Below are 17,858 nucleotides of genomic sequence, written 5' to 3' on the forward strand. Positions count from 1 at the left end.
AGCAAGAAGAGATAAGAAAGCCTTCTTCAGCGATCAATGCAAAGAAATAGAGGAAAACAACAGAATGGGAAAGACTAGGGATCTCTTCAAGAAAATCAGAGATACCAAAGGAACATTTCATGCAAAGATGAGCTCGATAAAGGACAGAAATGGTATGGACCTAACAGAAGCAGAAGATATTAAGAAGAGAGGGCAAGAATACACAGAAGAACTGTACAAAAAAGATCTTCATGACCCAGATAATCACGATGGTTTGATCACTGACCTAGAGCCAGACATCCTGGAATGTGAAGTCAAGTGGGCCTTAGAAAGCATCACTACGAACAAAGCTAGTGGAGGTGATGGAATTCCAGTTGAGCTCTTTCAAATCCTGAAAGATGATGCTGTGAAAGTGCTGCACTCAATATGCCAGCAAGTTTGGAAAACTCAGCAGTGGCCACAGGACTGGAAAAGGTCAGTTTTCATTCCAATCCCCAAGAAAGGCAATGCCAAAGAATGCTCAAACTACCACACAATTGCACTCATCTCACACTCTAGTAAAGTAATGCTCAAAATTCTCCAAGCCAGGCTTCAGCAATATGTGAACCATGAACTTCCAGATGTTCAAGCTGGTTTTAGAAAAGGCAGAGGAACCAGAGATCAAATTGCCAACATCTGCTGGATCATGGAAAAAGCAAGAGAGTTCTAGAAAAACATTTATTTCTGCTTTATTGACTATGCCAAAGCCTTTGACTGTGTGGATGACAATAAACTGTGGAAAATCCTGAAAGAGATGGGAATACCAGACCACCTGATCTGCCTCTTGAGAAATTTGTATGTAGGTCAGGAAGCAACAGTTAGAACTGGACATGGAAAAACAGACTGGTTCCAAATAGGAAAAGGAGTTCGTCAAGGCTGTATATTGTCACCCTGCTTATTTAACTTATATGCAGAGTACATCATGAGAAATGCTGGACTTGAAGAAGAAGCATTAAGCTGGAATCAAGATTGCTGGGAGAAATATCAATCACCTCAGATATGCAGATGACACCACCCTTATGGCAGAAAGTGAAGAGGAACTAAAAAGCCTCTTGATGAAAGTGAAAGTGGAGAATGAAAAAGTTGGCTTAAAGCTCAACATTCAGAAAACAAAGATCATGGCATCCGGTCCCATCACTTCATGGGAAATAGATGGGGAAACAGTGGAAACAGTGTCAGACTTTATTTTGGGGGGCTCCAAAATCACTGCAGATGGTGACTGCAGCCATGAAATTAAAAGACGCTTACTCCTTGGAAGGAAAGTTATGACCAACCTAGATAGCATATTCAAAAGCAGAGACATTACTCTGCCAACAAAGGTTCGACTAGTCAAGGCTATGGTTTTTCTTGTGGTCATGTATGGATGTGAGAGTTGGACTGTGAAGAAGGCTGAGTGTCGAAGAATTGATGCTTTTGAACTGTGGTGTTGGAGAAGACTCTTGAGAGTCCCTTAGACTGCAAGGAGATCCAACCAGTCCATTCTGAAGGAGATCAGCCCTGGGATTTCTTTGGAAGGAATGATGCTAAAGCTGAAACTCCAGTACTTTGGCCACCTCATGTGAAGAGTTGACTCATTGAAAAAGACTCTGATGCTGGGAGTGATTGGGGGCAGGAGAAGGGGATGACAGAGGATGAGATGGCTGGATGGCATCACTGACTCGATGGATGTGAGTCTGAGTGAACTCCGGGAGTTGGTGATGGACAGGGAGGCCTGGCGTGCTGTGATTCATGGGGTCTCAAAGAGTGGGACACAACTGAGCGACTGATCTGATCTACCTCCTCTATGATCTCATAGCACTTTGGGATCCTTTGATCACACACCTGGAAGCATCTGCATGGAAAAAGTGAGAGCTTTGGGGACCTGGGTTCTAGTGCCAGCCACTTCCCATGTGGGTGGCCATAGACAAGTCCCCCACAGCCACATGGTACTTAGCCACAGCAGCAGAAAGTGACTCTTGATTTAAGCAGAAAAAAGAATCAGGTAGTTGCCAGAATTCCTAGAAGGCCAGAAGCAGGCTCAGAGGCATAATGCCCGGCATGATGCTTAAAATTACACTACAGAACTAGTCTGGCACAGATCCCATGGCTGTGGTTGAGCTCACACAGCCAGCTCCAATGGGCACTGGGGCTGGACTCCAGGATGCCCCCGGGACTTTCCTGGTGGTCTGGTGGTTGAGAATCTGCCTGTTCAGGGGATTCCATGCAGGGAACATGGGTTCGATCCCCGTTCCACGAACTAAGATTCCACATGCCTTGGGCAAACTGGGCTTCCCTGGTGGCTCAGAGGTTAAAGCATCTGCCTGGAATTCGGGAGACCTGGGTTTGATCCCTGGGTCAGGAAGATCCCCTGGAAAAGGAAATGGTAACCCACTCCAGTACTCTTGCCTGGAGAATCCCATAGAGGGAGGAGCCTGGTGGGCTACAGTCCATGGGGTTGCAAAGAGTAGGACACGACTGAACGACTTCACTTTTTTCACTTGGGCCAACTAAGCCCATGCACCACAAATACTGAAGCCTGTGCACCTAGGGTCTATGTTCTGCAACAAAAGAAACCACAAGGAGAAGCCCATGCATCACAATGAAAAGGAGCTCCCGATCGCTGCAACTAGAGAAAGCCCACACACAGCAACGAAGACCCAGCACAGCCAAAAATAAAATTAATTAATTAATAAAACAAAGAAAAAAAAAAGAAAATTAAAAAAGAAAAGAATGCCCAGTGTGGCGGCTTGAATCCCGGACGTGGCCGCCCCTGTGTGGGGTGCCAACACTTGCCACCGGAGCAGATTCTGCACAGTTCCTATCCCTTGATGCTGTCAACTCTGGATTCGAAGTCTGTGGCAGGAGTGTCTGATTAGCAGAGCCTAGGTCATGTGACTTCCCCCTAGCTGCATGGGACTCCGAGAAAATGAGCGTCTGGCCTTTCTAGCTTTTATATCAGGAGGTGGTCCTGCCTCTTTTTAAGTAGAAGATTTCCCAAACACAAGAATGGTCACTGTTGGTGCTCAGAGTAGCCTGCCCCAAGATACGCCACAATGGCATCTTGGTTATTTTGAATTAAGGTTGCTTGAGAAACAGCTGGTAGAAAAAAAATTGATATTTATAAAAACCTCTCTAACATCCTTCTCTCCTTGATAGTGGGAAATAAGTCTCCCATGTGAAGGTATCCTTCCTGTACCAGGAGAGAGAGCATCCTTATCAGCAGAGTTAGGGAATTCAAGGCTAATAAAACTGTATAAACAAATATTGTCACTTCTTCATTCATCTGTTACTCCAAGCCCAAGCCTCTTTGTTTCATTGTTGTTGCTGTTGTTTAGTCCCTCAGTCATGTCTCATGTCTGACTCTTTTGCGACCCAATGGCCTGTAGCCCACCATGCTCCTCTGTCCATGGGATTTTCCAGGTTAAGAGTACTGGAGTGGGTTGCTATTTTCTTATCCAGGGGATCTTTCTGACCCAGGGTTCGAACCAGGGTCTCCTGCATTGCAGACAGATTCTTTACCATCTGAGCCACCAGGGAATCCCCTCACAATGAACCAAAAATGATATTGCATAAACATCCTGCTTTGTTCAATTCAGAGGTCTCATTTCTGACCTCTGTGCGTATGAATTAATCTTTTTCTCCTGTTAATCTGTCTTGTGTCGATTTAATCATTAGACCAGCCAAATGAACTCAACATCACCAAGAGGACAAATGTCAATGATATTGAGACTGTTCGTCTCAGATTAGGACTTGAACTCATGTGCAAGGGCTCAAATCCAGCCAAAATCCATCATCTCCCAACTGAGATCACATACCTGGTTTTCGGACTTAAAGAAGCTCAGGTTCTTGATGTCTCATGGCAGAAAGAATTCAATGACAGCCAAAGTAATAGGTAAGAAGTGGATTTATTTAGAGAGGAACACATTCCGCACAGAGGATGTGAGTCATCTCAGAAGGCAAGAGTGGCCTTGAAATATGGTGTGGTTAGCTTTTATGGGCTAGGTAATTTCATAGGCTAACGTGTGGAAGAAGTGTTCCAGCTCTTTTGGGGAAGCAGTGGAGATTTCCAGGAATTGGGCCATCAACCACTTTTTGACCTTTAAGGTCTGCCTGGGAATTGTCGTGGCACCTTTGAGTGTGTCATTTAGCTTGCTGATGTGTTACAACGAATGCATACCGAGGCTCCGGGTTTAGTGGAAGTTGACAAATCCACCATCTTGAACCTATTTAGTTCTAGTAAGCTTACGTTGTGTCCTCGGACTATACCGTTCTTTTAAAGGGTGTGCCCTGCCCCCTTCCCTCCTGTTTCACTTGCACCTGTTTCCTCATCCAAAAAATAGAAATAATGCTCACCCTTTGCATGGGAGCTGCAATGCTAAAGGAGCTAGCGGGTGGAAGGGACTCATCCTATGCCTGGCACACAGAAGAGCTTAATTAACGGTAAACATCATTATTGGTGATTTTGGTTCCATTCTAATGTCTCCTCCACTCCTAGCGGTCTCCAAACTTTGGCATCTCAGCCTACTATGAAATGGAATTCCCTCTGTAATATTTAATGAAGTTAACAAGTTTTCTGGCTCACAGAGAAATCCATCTTTTCCACCATCCTTTCAAACTGAGAGTGCAATGTTTGAAACAGCTCTGGCCTTCCCTCAGGATCCTGTTTACATTGTCAAGGAAAGGAAGTTTCCAGAAAAGGTATTTGTTAGCTCCGAAATGAAATCAACTCAACAAATATTTGATTTAAACATTTTTTTATTTTTAGACATTTAAGCATTTAATATCTTTCATTGATTCAGTGGCCAAATAAGGCATCATCTGCTCAGTGCGGAAAGGCACCTGTCAAAAACAAAATACGAACTGTGTTGCAAGACGCCTGTCTCAGGAGGCCAGCTGTAGACTCCCTGAGAGCAGGGACCATGCTTACTGTGTGTAGTGGCACCTCAACGGGCACACAGGAGCCCTAAGGGTGTTTACTGAGTTCATCCTCATCAGTGAAAACGCAAACACAACAATCCTTTTTTCTTTGCCTCCCCCTCACCTCTCTACCAGCCTTTTCCATTTCCAAACTTTCATTTATACTAGAGGAATATGCTTTTCTTTCTTGGAAGATTCCACTGTGGGCAGAAGAGTTTGGTTTTAGAGTTGTTTTTGTTGTTCAGCTGCTAAGTCGTGTCTGACCCTTTGCAACTCCATAGACTGCAGCACACAGTCCTTCACTATCTCCTGGAGTTTGCTCAAATTCAGGTCCACTGAGTCAGTGAAGCCATTCAGCCATCTCATCATCTGAGGCCCCCTTCTCCTCTTACCTTCAATCTTCCCCAGCATCAGGGTCTTTTCAAATGAGTCAGCTCTTTGCGTCAGGTGGCCAAAGTATTGGAGTTTCAGCTGCAACATCAGTCCTTCCAATGAACACCCAGGACTGATCTCCTTTAGGATGGATTGGTTGGATCTCCTTGTAGTCCAAGGGACTCTCAAGAGTCTTCTCCAATACCACAGTTCGAAAGAATCAGTTCTTTGGTGCTTAGCCTTCTTTATGGTGCAACTTTTTTTTTTTTTTTAAGCAAAATACTTTGAAACATATCTGTGTGGGCTTGAGTCCTTAAAGGGCTTTGCCCTGCTTTGAGGCACCTCATGCCTTGCTCCTTGAGACTGAGTGGTAGGGGGACTGAAGCAGGACTCCTTAGATCTTGGATGGACTTGGAAAAGGCCCCCTTGGCTACAGAAGCCCAAAGAAGCTACCAAAGTGAATTTACCCCACTTTTGTTGTGGAAGCTAGACCCTGACCTCCACTCAGACACGTGGATAAGCCTGTCCTCCTCTTGTTGAACTCACAGAAGAATCCACATACTTTGAGCCAGGATGTTAGGGAGGAGTGTAATACAACACAAAGATGGACCTTGGAGTCAAAGAGACCTGGATCTGAATCTTGTCTTTGCAACTTACTAGCTGTGAGACTTTTGGCAAGTATTTTTTCTCTTTGAGTTTGAAATTCTCAATGGCAAATGGAAAAAATAGCATCTCCCAGGGTAACTGGGAAAGGTAAATCCCAGGAGAAAACTTACACGAAAGCACCTTGCAAAGTGTCTAGTGGATATTTAAACACAGGATGGAGAAGAGATGTCTGGAAAGAAAGAATTTGGCAGTGTTTTTCCAGACGTATTCTTGTGTGTGTGTCTGTGTTTCTGTGTGTGTGTGTCTGTGTCTCTGTGTGTGTGTCTGTTTGGCCACATGGCCCTCAGGGATTGTAGTTCTCTGACCAGGGATCAAACCTATGCTCCCTGCATTGGGAGTGTGAAGTAGTAACCACTGGACTGCCAGGGAAGTCCCTCCCCAGACATACTGAAGTGAGCATTTTTATAGTGGGATGACAGGAGCTGTATAACTCTGGGTCAGTCTTCCTACCTCCAAGATCCTTAGTTTTCCCTCAAAAGGGATATCTGACTACCTCCTAGAATTTAAGATTAAATGTCGGAGTGTGTCACTTTCTGTAACAGAATACAGATTTATTACCTTTTTTCCAAGATGTTGTCAATTATAAAATGTACAATTGGTTAAAAAACAGCTTTTTGAGAGGAAAAAAAATACAACTTTGTTAATGGACCCAACAATTTTAAAACATATTCTGACTTCAGAATCATTAAAATGGGAACACGCGTATGTCTTGCAATGGAAGAAATTCATGATAATAATGGTGGTTCCCATTTGGAAAGCATCTGTTGGGTGCCAGGCACCACCTGAGCTACTTTCCTAGGTCCTTGACTTGTTATGGTCACCCAGTGGGGCAGATATTATTCCACTTCATGTTAGGAAACATAATAGGGAGGAGTCAAGTCACTCTCCCAAGGTCTCACAACCAGGAAGTGGGGCTTAGAAAACAGGTCACTTTAATCCCAAATTCTTTCCTTTTTCAACTGTTCTCCAGGCTAAGGAGTCAAAGAGATGAGTTCTATCCAGGGGAATGGTTTGTGAATATGGTACTTTGAATATATCCAGAATCTTTGTAAAGTGACCAGGAAGGGTAGAGGTAACATTAATAGAGTTGAAATCTAATCAGTTTCCAAATACCTGACCTTGGAAGGAAGGTGGTAACTGGAGAGTGAGGACTGCTCAGAATCCAGATACAGGGAAGCCAAGAAATGAGCCCGAGTCTAGGTTAACCCAGCCACACCACCCTCTGGGGTGGGAGGGGCCCTGGCCAGTCTCCAGGCTCATTCTTGGCTGTGGACACTGCAATACGTTTTCATCCCAGTGGCCATTCTTCCCATGTTTTCCTAAGGTCATCCTGTGTCCTTGACTTTGACTCTTTACTAAAGATGTAGACACCTTTGGAGAATTCAGTTTTTTCTATAACCTTTCTTAAAGATGGAGAAATATGCAGATCAGTTGTCAGAAGCTAGCTAGCGTTCATTTAGTCCTAGAACAAGTTATATATGAACAAGTTGAGTTTTGGTTAGTTAGTCCCAGTTAGTTACCCTGTGCCTGATTATGGGATTGAGTATTTTGGGCTGCAAAGCTATGGATAGGGCCCTTCCTCTGATATGACCCCAGGCAGTCCCTCTCAGGAGCATGTCCTGACTCCTGACTCCTAACCAGAAGAGGCCCGGGCTATCTGCTTGCCTGCCTACCTGTCTGTCTGTCTAGCTGTTGCATTAAGGGGAGACAGCTAAACCCACATCAGTGGATTCCCAACGTTAGCAGACCTTTTAGGAAGGGTGGTGGCAGGGATATGGATGAAGCTGGGCTGGGGCTTAGCAGGATGGGGTTGGGGGTCGCCAGAAGCATAAGGGATTGAGTAAGAGATGCCCCCATCAACCTGACCAGAAAGGACTCATCGTGAAGCTGCCAGAGGAGAAATGTGCTTCTTGGTCTTGACCGAAGGCTCTTTGGACAGTGGCCGAGACAGCACCAGCGAGGGAGTCACCGAGTCTCCACGTGGACATCCACAGGGCTGAAGGTCACCGTTGCAGGCTGCTGGTTGCTGTTGCTGTTTGCGCCCAGGGCAGAAGGGGAAGCTGGCTTGGGGCCCTTGGGTTCCAGCTCCCGTCGCGTCCTCATTTTCCTGTAAGGAGATACCCACACAGGGCTGAGTCTTCCTCGTGTGTGCCCTGCGGAACAGGCTCTGTAACCACAGCTCCAGCGAGGAGATTAACATAGATACCGATATTGATACAGTTTCCTGTGCTATACAGTAGGGCCTTGCTGTTTATCTGTTTTCTATATAGTATCTGCTAACCCCAAACTCCTAATTTATTCCTCTCCCCTGACCCCACCTTTTCCCTTTGGTAACCATAGGTTTGTTTTTTATGTCTATGAGTCTGTTTCAGTTTTATCTTATTTACTTATTTCATTTTTGGCTACACTGCCAAAAAGAATCCCTGACCAGGGATCAGATGTGCACACCCTGCATTGGAAGTGTGGTGTCTTAGCCACACTTAGGGAAAGCCTCTGTTTCTGTTTTATAAATAAGTTCATTTGTATCAGATTTTAGATCCCATATGCAAATGATGTGTGTGTTAGTCATTCAGTCATGTCCGACTCTTTGCGACCCCATGGACCGTAGCCCGCCAGGCTCCTCTGTCCATGGGATTCGCCAGGCAAGAATACTGGATTAGATTGGCATTCCCTTCTCCAGAGGATCTTCCTGACCCAGGGATCGAACTCTGGTCTCCTCCATTGCAAGCAGATTCTTTACCGTTTGAGCTACAGGGAAGTCCTTATATAAATTATATCATATGATATTTGTCTTTTTCTGACTTACTTCACTTAGTATGATAACCTCTAGGTGCATTCATGTCCTGCAAATAGCATTATTTCATTCTTTTTCATGGATGAGTAGTATTCCATCCTGTACGCATACCATATCTTCTTTATCTGTTCATCTGTTGATGGACATTTAGGCTGTTTGCATGTCTCGCTATTGTTAAGTAGTGCTGCTATGAACATTGGGGTGCATGTATCTTTTTGAAGTATGGTTTTTCTCTGGCTATATGCCCAGGAGTGGAACTGCTAGTTCATATGAACATCAGCCTTGAATACTCATCAGAAGGACTGATGCTGAAGCTGAAACTCCAATAGTTTGGCCACTTGATGTGAAGAACTGACTCATTGGAAAAGACCCTGATGCTGGGAAAGATTGAAGGCAGGAGGAGAAAGGGATGACAGAGGATGAGATGGTTGGATGGATTCACCAACTCGATGGACATGAGTTTGAGCAAGCTCCAGGATTTGGTGGTGGACAGGGAAGCCTGGTGTGCTGCAGTCTATGGGGTGGCAAAGAGTTGGACATGACTGAGTCACTGAACTGAACAGATGGAAATGGCAACCCACTCCAGTATTCTTGCCTGGAGAATCCCATGGACAGAGGAGCCTGGTGGGCTATAGTTCATGGGGTTGCAAAGAGCTGGACACAACTGAAGCAACTTAGCACTCACGCATGGTTACTCTCATTTTAAGATTTTTAAGAAACCCCCATATTGTCTCCACAGTGCTGCACCATTTGCATTCCCACCCACAGCGCAGGAGGGTTCCCTTTTCTCCACACCTTCTCCAGCATTTATTATTTGCAGATTAAAAAATTTTTTTTTCCAAAAAATATATGTGTATTTTTTCATTTCACACGCTGAACATGTTTCTCTTGCCCAATTTAATCTGTGTAGGGTTTAACTTACAGTGCCTGGAGGAAGCAACACCACGTGGTACTGGGCCACCACATTTTTAAAGGGAAATTGCTATTTTTTCTTAAAAGTACTTTTAATTAAAAATATTCAAAAACACAAATGGGACCACTGAACTATAATGATCAGTATGAGGTGATACCTCATTATAGGTTTTTTTTTTTCAAATTTTTATTGGAATATAGTTGACTTACAATATTGTGTTAATCTTAGCTGTACAGCAAAGTCAATCAGCTATACATATACATATATCCACTCTCTTTTAGATTCTTTTCCCATATATAGGGCATTACAGAGTACTGAGCAGAGTTCCCTATGCTATACAGTAGGTTTTTATTAATTATCTATTTTATATAGAATACTATTTATATGTCAATCCTAATCTTCCAATTTGTCCCTCTCTCCTTACCAACTGGCAACCCTAATTTATCTGATATATCTGTAACTCGACCTCATTATAGCTTTGATTTGCAATTCTCTAATATTCAGTCATGTTGAGTGTGGCCATCTGTGTGTTTTCTTTGGAGCAATGTCTATTTAGAGACATTTCCACTCTAAAGATAATAAAATCAAGGCATGGAGAGGTTCAGTAACTTGACTGCTTTTGACAGACTTAAGACCAAATCCAGGTTTCTCAGTTCCCAGCTCAGGCATCATTGCAAATAGGATGGGCTGAGTGGAGCCTCCATCTGGATTTCAATCTAGAAAGGGGCTCAGAGTTCCAGCAATGATGGAGAAGAATGATAGGTAGACCTTGGGGTTGGATGCCACTTCTTGGTTTGAAATAGACCCAAATTGTAAATATTTTTTAAAAATAACATATGAAATAATAATATTATTATTATATGTGTACTGGTAGGAATATTTTCTCTGAAACAAGATGGATGAGTTTGAATCCCAACTCTATCAATCAGGGTTGAGTAAACGCTGGGCTGGAAAAAGCACAAGCTGGAATCAAGATTGCCGGGAGAAATAGAAATAACCTCAGATATACAGATGACCACCACCCTTATGGCAGAAAGTGAAGAGGAACTAAAAAGCCTCTTGATGAAAGTGAAAGTGGAGAGTGAAAAAGTTGGCTTAAAGCTCAACATTCAGAAAACCAAGATCATGGCATCCGGTCCCATCACTTCATGGGAAATAGATGGGGGAACAGTGGAAACAGTGTCAGACTTTATTTTTTGGGGCTCCAAAGTCACTGCAAATGGTGACTGCAGCCATGAAATTAAAAGACGCTTACTCCTTGGAAGAAAAGTTATGACCAACCTAGATAGCATATTCAAAAGCAGAGACATTACTTTGCCAACAAAGGTCTGTCTAGTCAAGGCTATGGTTTTTACAGTGGTCATGTATGGATGTGAGAGTTGGACTGTGAAGAAGGCTGAGCGCCGAAGAACTGATGCTTTTGAACTGTGGTGTTGGAGAAGACTCTTGAGAGTCCCTTGGACTGCAAGGAGATCCAACCAGTCCATTCTGAAGGAGATCAGCCCTGGGATTTCTTTGGAAGGAGTGATGCTAAAGCTGAAACTCCTGTACTTTGGCCACCTCATGTGAAGAGTTGACTCATTGGAAAAGACTCTGATGCTGGGAGGGATTGTGGGCAGGAGGAGAAGGGGACGCCAGAGGATGAGATGGCTGGATGGCATCACTGACTCGATGGATGTGAGTCTGAGTGAACTCCGGGAGTTGGTGATGGACAGGGAGGCCTGGCGTGCTGCGATTCATGGGGTTGCAAAGAGTCGGACACGACTGCGACTGAACTGAACTCAAACTTGGACATGTCACTTAATCTTCCCCTGCCTGTTTCAAAAGTATAAAACTGGGGATATAGAATCCCACTTTCTGACACTGTTATGAAGACTAACTGAGTTAATACATGTAAGGAGCTTAGAATTGTCCCAGCACATAGTAAGCTTCCCTGGTGGCTCAGCTGGTAAAGAATCCGCCTGCAATACAGGACACCTGGGTTCGATCCCTGTGCTGGGAAGATCCCCTGGAGAAGGAAAAGGCTACCCACTCCAGTATTCTGACCTGGAGAATCCTATGAACTGTATAGTCCATGGGGTTGCAAAGAGTTGGACATGACTGAGCGACTTTCACTTTCACTTATAGTAAGAGATCAATATGTGTTAGCTACCTTTACAAATAACATTGTCATTATAAAAACAATGCAGAAATCAAGAAGTGCACCCCCTGACCGTGCAAAAGCCAACCTACCAACTAACCTACTAGAAATTCCATTATGCAGACATACCGGTTGTTAATACCTTGCTGTGTATTATTTGAACTTTTCCTGGGTGTGTGTGTGCAACCCATGCATATGATCATGATATACCTACTGCCTTGCAAATTTTGACAATATGTTGTAAACAGTTTTTCTCATCAATAAATACATTTCTATAAAAACTTTTTTTTTTTTAAATGGCTTCTGGGTCTTCTATGATGTAATTGAATGCAGTCTTTTTAGTTTGATTTCTTCCCTCAAAAGAACAACCTTCTAGCAAAGTTGTGACCAGAGGTGATAACACAACATTTATTCTTTTTGCAATCAGTTTATATTATTTTATTTCCTCTTATTTGATCCCAGAAAATGAAGTCACAGGTATGTACATTTCAGTGTTTGTCACACCAAGTACTTACATGGGCCACTCAGTATAACCTCACAGAGGGCTCTCCAACAGAAGAGGATTGAAACACCACTTTACTATCTGTAAATTACATATGAGTTTATCACAGAGCTCAAGATCATTATCATGGGACTTCCCTGGCAGTCCAGTAGTTAAGACTCTATGCTCCCAGTGCAGGAGGCACGGGTTTGATCCCTGGTTGGGCTAAGATCATGTATGTCATACAGGGTGGCCAAAAAAAAAGTCATTATCATTATTGTATATCAAAAATACTTCTCCAAATATAAAAATCTATGGTCACTGTGAAGTTCTTCCAGTAGTGAAAGTGAAAGTGAAGTCGCTCAGTTGTCTGACTTTGTGACCCCATGGATTGTAGTCTACCAGGCTCCTCCATCCATGGAATTTTCCAGGCACGAGTACTGGAGTGGGTTGCCATTTCCTTCTCCAGGGGATCATCCCGACCCAGGGATGGAACCTGGGTCTCCCACATTGCAGGCAGATGCTTTACCGTCCAAGCCACCAAGCAAGTTTATTTTTCCAGTAGAATAAACATCAAAAAAGGACCCACAAAAGGTAAGAGCATTTGAAAATGGACTCAAAGATACTGCTGTGCACGTAACAGGCAACTACAAACATTAGCTTCCATTCATTCTAGCATCACTGAAGGGACCAGGTGGTTCTAAAGCCCAGGGCGTCCTGTACCTGTTGTACATCTTCAGCAAGATCAGAACCACGGTGAATATGATGATGACAACCACGACAACGGCAGCGATGATGGCTCCAGAACCTACGAAGAAGAGAGGAGTGGAGACGGCCAGTGCGCCGTGAAAATGTTAGTTGCTCACTCATGTGCAGCTCTTGGCGACCCCATGGACTGCAGCACACCAGGGAATTTCCAGGCAGGAATACTGGAGTGGGTAGCCATTCCCTTCTCCAGAGGATCTTCCCCACCCAAGGATCGAGCCTGGGTCTCCAGCATGGCAGGCAGATTCTTTACAGTCTGAATCACCAGGGAAGCCCAGGCTAGTGTGCAAACGGAGTCCAAAGAAGGAAGGTGGGAGCGGGACCCATATGGTGGCACCCTGCATCCTCCCTGGGTCAAGGAGAGGAGAGAATGCCCCACTCACTGCTGGAACACTCACTGCGGATCCCAGGAGAGAATCACTCCAGAGTAGCAGAGCACCTCTACTTGCTGTGTGTGTGAGGGCCCTCAGCACATTACCTGCCAAAATTCTGCTGTAGGTCCAGTCCTGCTTTTATCACCCCCAACATAACTTCAAACTTCTTGCATGAAACAAAACATCCTTGCTTCTTTTTGATAATACAAAAGTAATATGCCATTTTTGTAGATTTATATAATTTTTTGACTGTACCATACGGCATGTAGGATCTTAGTTCCCTGGCCAGGGATTGAATCCATGCTTTTGCATTCAAAGTGTGAAGTCTTACCCACTGGACCGCCAGAGAAGCCCCTGCAGATAATTTGGTGATATAAATACAAGCCGAAAAGGAGAGGAGGATAAGACCTCATTGCCCCCAAGAACCACTGAGAGTCTACATATGTATACATTCACCAATGTGATATTTTTGCATATATATATATTAAATATCCATAACCTTTTGAATAATTTAATAATCCTATGTCTGAAAATCTATCTTAAGAAAATATTTATAAATGTGGAAAAATATGCATTTGATAAAAATGGAACCATGTTCCATAAACTGTTTTATAACAAAATATCTTGATCATATTGCTATATATTTTTCTTCATGACTTTTCAAGGCTGTATAGTACTCCATTGGTTGGCTGGCCATGATTTATTTGCCAATTCTTTATTGAGGATATTTATGTTGCATTCAATTTTACACTATTAAAAACAAAGCTATCATGAATGTCCTTGTAGCTTAATATCTCAGATTCTACTTTCAATATCAGCGCCCTGTCCTAATGTCAATTTCTAATTTTAGGTTCAAGATCAATATCCTTGCCAGAATTGATATTGAAAGTATCAAGAATCATAAAAAAGGTTCACACTTTAAACCAATCTATTTGATTCTGGATAATTGATCATAGGCAGTAATCCCCAATAAAGAAAAAGCTGTATAAATGAAAATGCTTATTACATTCTGAATATTCTAAATATGGAAACGGTTAAAAAGATATGGTATACTTATCCCTTGAAGTATTATACTATAATTAAAATAATGATTATGAAGACTCTGGTACATGGAACACTTATGATGATGTAAAAGCGGAAAACAGAATATGATACTATACACATACCCACTTTTACATATATATACATTATATTGCAACCATTAAAATATGTACATATAAACATAACGGTAAGCAAAAGAAGTCAGATACAAAACATACAGGTACATGATTCCATGTATACAAAGTTCAAAACCAGGGTAGAATTAATCTATGGCGGTAGAAATTAGAAAAAAGTGGGTTCCCTTGAGCGGGCAGGGGCTAATGATTGCAAGGAGCACTGGAGCTTCTGGGACACTGATGGTGGTCTGCTCCTTCATCTGGGTGCTGGTTACACAGCTGTGTGCACTCTGTGAAAATTCATCCAGCTGTGCACTTATCATGTGTGCAATTTTTTGCATGTATGTAATGCTTTTATAAAAAGTTTACTTTTGGACTTTCCTCCTGAAAGTCTAGTGTTTGAGACTGCACTTCCACTGCAGGGGGCACAGGTTTGATCCCTGGTCAAGGAATTAGGATCCCACGTGCCTTCCACAGCATGGTCAAAAAAAGTTTACTTAAAAAAAAAAAGACCTGTGCAATTATTCATAGGAAGAAAGACTGGGAGGGACAAAAGGAGGGGGTGGGAAATCCATCATGGAGTGACTTGTTTTCCTTTCCTTCCTGGGGAGTCCAGTGGGTTTGTCAACCAGTGTCTGGATAATTCTTTGTCATGGGGACAAAACACCTCTGTACCATAGGGTGTTCAGCAGTATCCCTGGCTCATACTCTAGATACCGGGAGCACTTCTCTCCACACACCCCCAGTTGGAATAACCAAAAATGTCTTCAGGCATTGCCAAATATCCCCGGTGGTAGAGTTGCCAGATATAATATAGGATACCCACGTATATTAGAATATCTGATAAATAACGACAAATTTCAAAATGCATCTGAAACATTACACGATATATCATTATTCTAAAAATCTATTAATTGTTTATCTTATATTCAAATTTGATTCGTAACTTGTACTTTTATTTGCTCAATCTGGCAGTCCTATTTAGGGGGAAAAATTGCCTGGTTGAGAACCATGAAACAGTATTATTCCCACCTTGTTGACAGTAATTCTATCTGCTTTGCATTTCCCTTCAGAACTGTTTTGAGACATTCCTCGGCAGGCTTCTGTAGGTCTTTGCACCCAGCAAAGAGCAGGCTAACACATGAGACCCCGTCCCAAGAGCGACTCTCTGGGTCTCCATGTAAGAGACACCCTGCCACGAATCCCGCTTCCTGCCAGGACCACAGTCCGGAGCCGATTATCACTGCTCATCACTGCTCCGTGTGTGTTGGGAGGCCTGTTACATTCTCAGAGGTGTGAACCAAATAGGGGGCTTCCCAGGTGGTGATAGTGGTAAAGCACCTGCCTGCCAATGCAGGAGATGAAAGAGATGTAGGTGCAATCCCTGGGCCGGGAAGATCCCCTGGAGGAGGCCATGGCGACCCACTCCAGCATTCTTGCCCGGAGAATCCCATGGACAGAGGAGCCTGGCAGAATACAGTCCACAGGGTGGCAAAGAGTCCAACATGAGAGAAACGACTTAGCACACACACATGTACAAAATGGACCCAAACTTCACCTAATACAATCAATTGGCTTTCTGAGGAGTGGTCCTCACTTTTCTCCTTCTGGGGGCCTCTTGTTCCTGGCAAAGGTCTCCCCAGGACTAGCTCTTCCCACCTACATTCATTGACTTCTTTGTAAATTGACAGGATGTTTTTGCTTTCCAAAGAAAATATGAAAGTACTTGCATTTTAAGGTGACTCATATAGGGCCATTTAAAAAATATTTATTTATTTATTTGGCTGCATTACATCTTAGTTGTGGCATACGAGCTTAGATTGCCCCAGGCATGTGAAATCTTAGTTCTCTGACCAGGGACTGGACTCCATTACCTGCATTGGAAGGTGGATTTTTAAGCACTGGACCATCAGGGAAGTCTTATGCAGGGGTATCTTACAAGAGATTCAAATTTCCATTGCCCTCTAAGCCCCCAAACTCCATAATGACAATAAAAGTAATAGTAGTAATAATAATAATACTCATTAAGTACTTAGGTGGGCTTCCCTGGTGGCTCAGGGGTTAAGAATCCACCTGCCAATGCAGGAGACATGGGTTCAATCCCTGGGTCAGGAAGATTCCCTGGAGAAGGAAATGGCAGTCCACTACAGTATTCTTGACTGGGAAATCCCATGGACAGAGGAACCTGGTAAGCTACAGTCCGTCAGGCCATGACTTAGTGACTAAACAACATATTTATAGGCATGGAGGCTATTCTAAGTTCTTCAAATGGATTATCACTTGTAGCCCTCACACCAACCTATGTGGCAGATGAGGAAGGGCTTCCCTGGTGGCTCAGTGTTAAAGAATCTGCCTGCCAATGCAGGGGAGAAGGCAATGGCACCCCACTCCAGTACTCTTGCCTAGAAAATCCCATGGATGGAGGAGCCTGGTGGGCTACAGTCCATGGGGTCGCTAAGAGTCAGACACGGCTGAGCGACTTCACTTTCACTTTTCACTTTCATGCATTGGAGAAGGAAATGGCAACCCACTCCAGTGTTCTTGCCTGGAGAATCCCAGGGACGGGGGAGCCTGGTGGGCTGCCGTCTATGGGGTCGCACAGAGTCAGACATGACTGAAGCGACTTAACAGCAGCAGCAGCCAATGAAGGAGACTTGGGTTTGATCCTTGGGTCAGAAAGATTCCCTGGGGAAGGAAATGGCAACCCACTCCAGTATTCTCCCCTGGGAAATCCCATGGACAGAGGAGCCTGGCGGGCTATGGTCCATGGGGTCACAAAAGAGTCAGACACGAGTTAGCAACTAAACAACAACAACAGCAACACAGATGATGAAAAGAGCCCAGAGCAGTGAAGTCATGTGCTCAGGTTCATGCAGTTGGCACACGGCATTATTGAGACCCAAGCACTTTGTCTGCAGAGGCCACGCTCTTGACCTTGACACCAGGAGCTGAAGACAAACCCTGTCCCGCCCTCGATCCCCTGGCCGCCAAGCCAAGTTGACCTTACTCTTGTACAGAAAGTCTTCTCCTCTGGTGGTCATGTTCAATGAGAAGACGGTGTTACCCCCCAAAGGGGTGGCTGTGGTCATCTCGATGTGCTGAGAAGGAAGATGAAATTTTGGTTAAAACCAGTTATTTTATAATCCCTGTATGATGCCTCTTTTGGTCTTCATCTGGGTGACTGGAGAAAATATTTAAGCATGTAGTTTCTCTTCAGTCAGTTCAGTTCAGTTGCTCAGTTGTGTTCGACTCTTTGCAACCCCATGGACTGCAGCACGCCAG

The 17,858-nt window shown here is 43.8% G+C and overlaps 1 protein-coding gene across 5 annotated transcripts in view; it reads right to left on the bottom strand.

Moving 5' to 3' along the window:
• Positions 1-5,449: 5,449 nt before the first annotated feature.
• Positions 5,450-17,858, bottom strand: part of LOC102403333 (calcipressin-3) — a 101,592-nt gene continuing 89,183 nt past the window's right edge. For all 5 annotated transcript variants that reach the window (XM_025278728.3, XM_006077983.4, XM_006077981.4 and 2 more), the window contains 3 exons: positions 17,584-17,674; positions 13,004-13,088; positions 5,450-8,059 (listed from right to left, as the gene is read on the bottom strand). In XM_025278728.3, coding sequence (XP_025134513.3) covers positions 7,918-8,059; positions 13,004-13,088; positions 17,584-17,674 — 318 coding nt within the window. In that variant the 3' untranslated portion in view covers positions 5,450-7,917. The remainder of the gene's footprint in view (positions 8,060-13,003; positions 13,089-17,583; positions 17,675-17,858) is intronic.

The sequence above is a fragment of the Bubalus bubalis genome, chromosome 2 (assembly GCF_019923935.1).
Source record: "Bubalus bubalis isolate 160015118507 breed Murrah chromosome 2, NDDB_SH_1, whole genome shotgun sequence".
Lineage (NCBI taxonomy): Eukaryota > Metazoa > Chordata > Mammalia > Artiodactyla > Bovidae > Bubalus > Bubalus bubalis.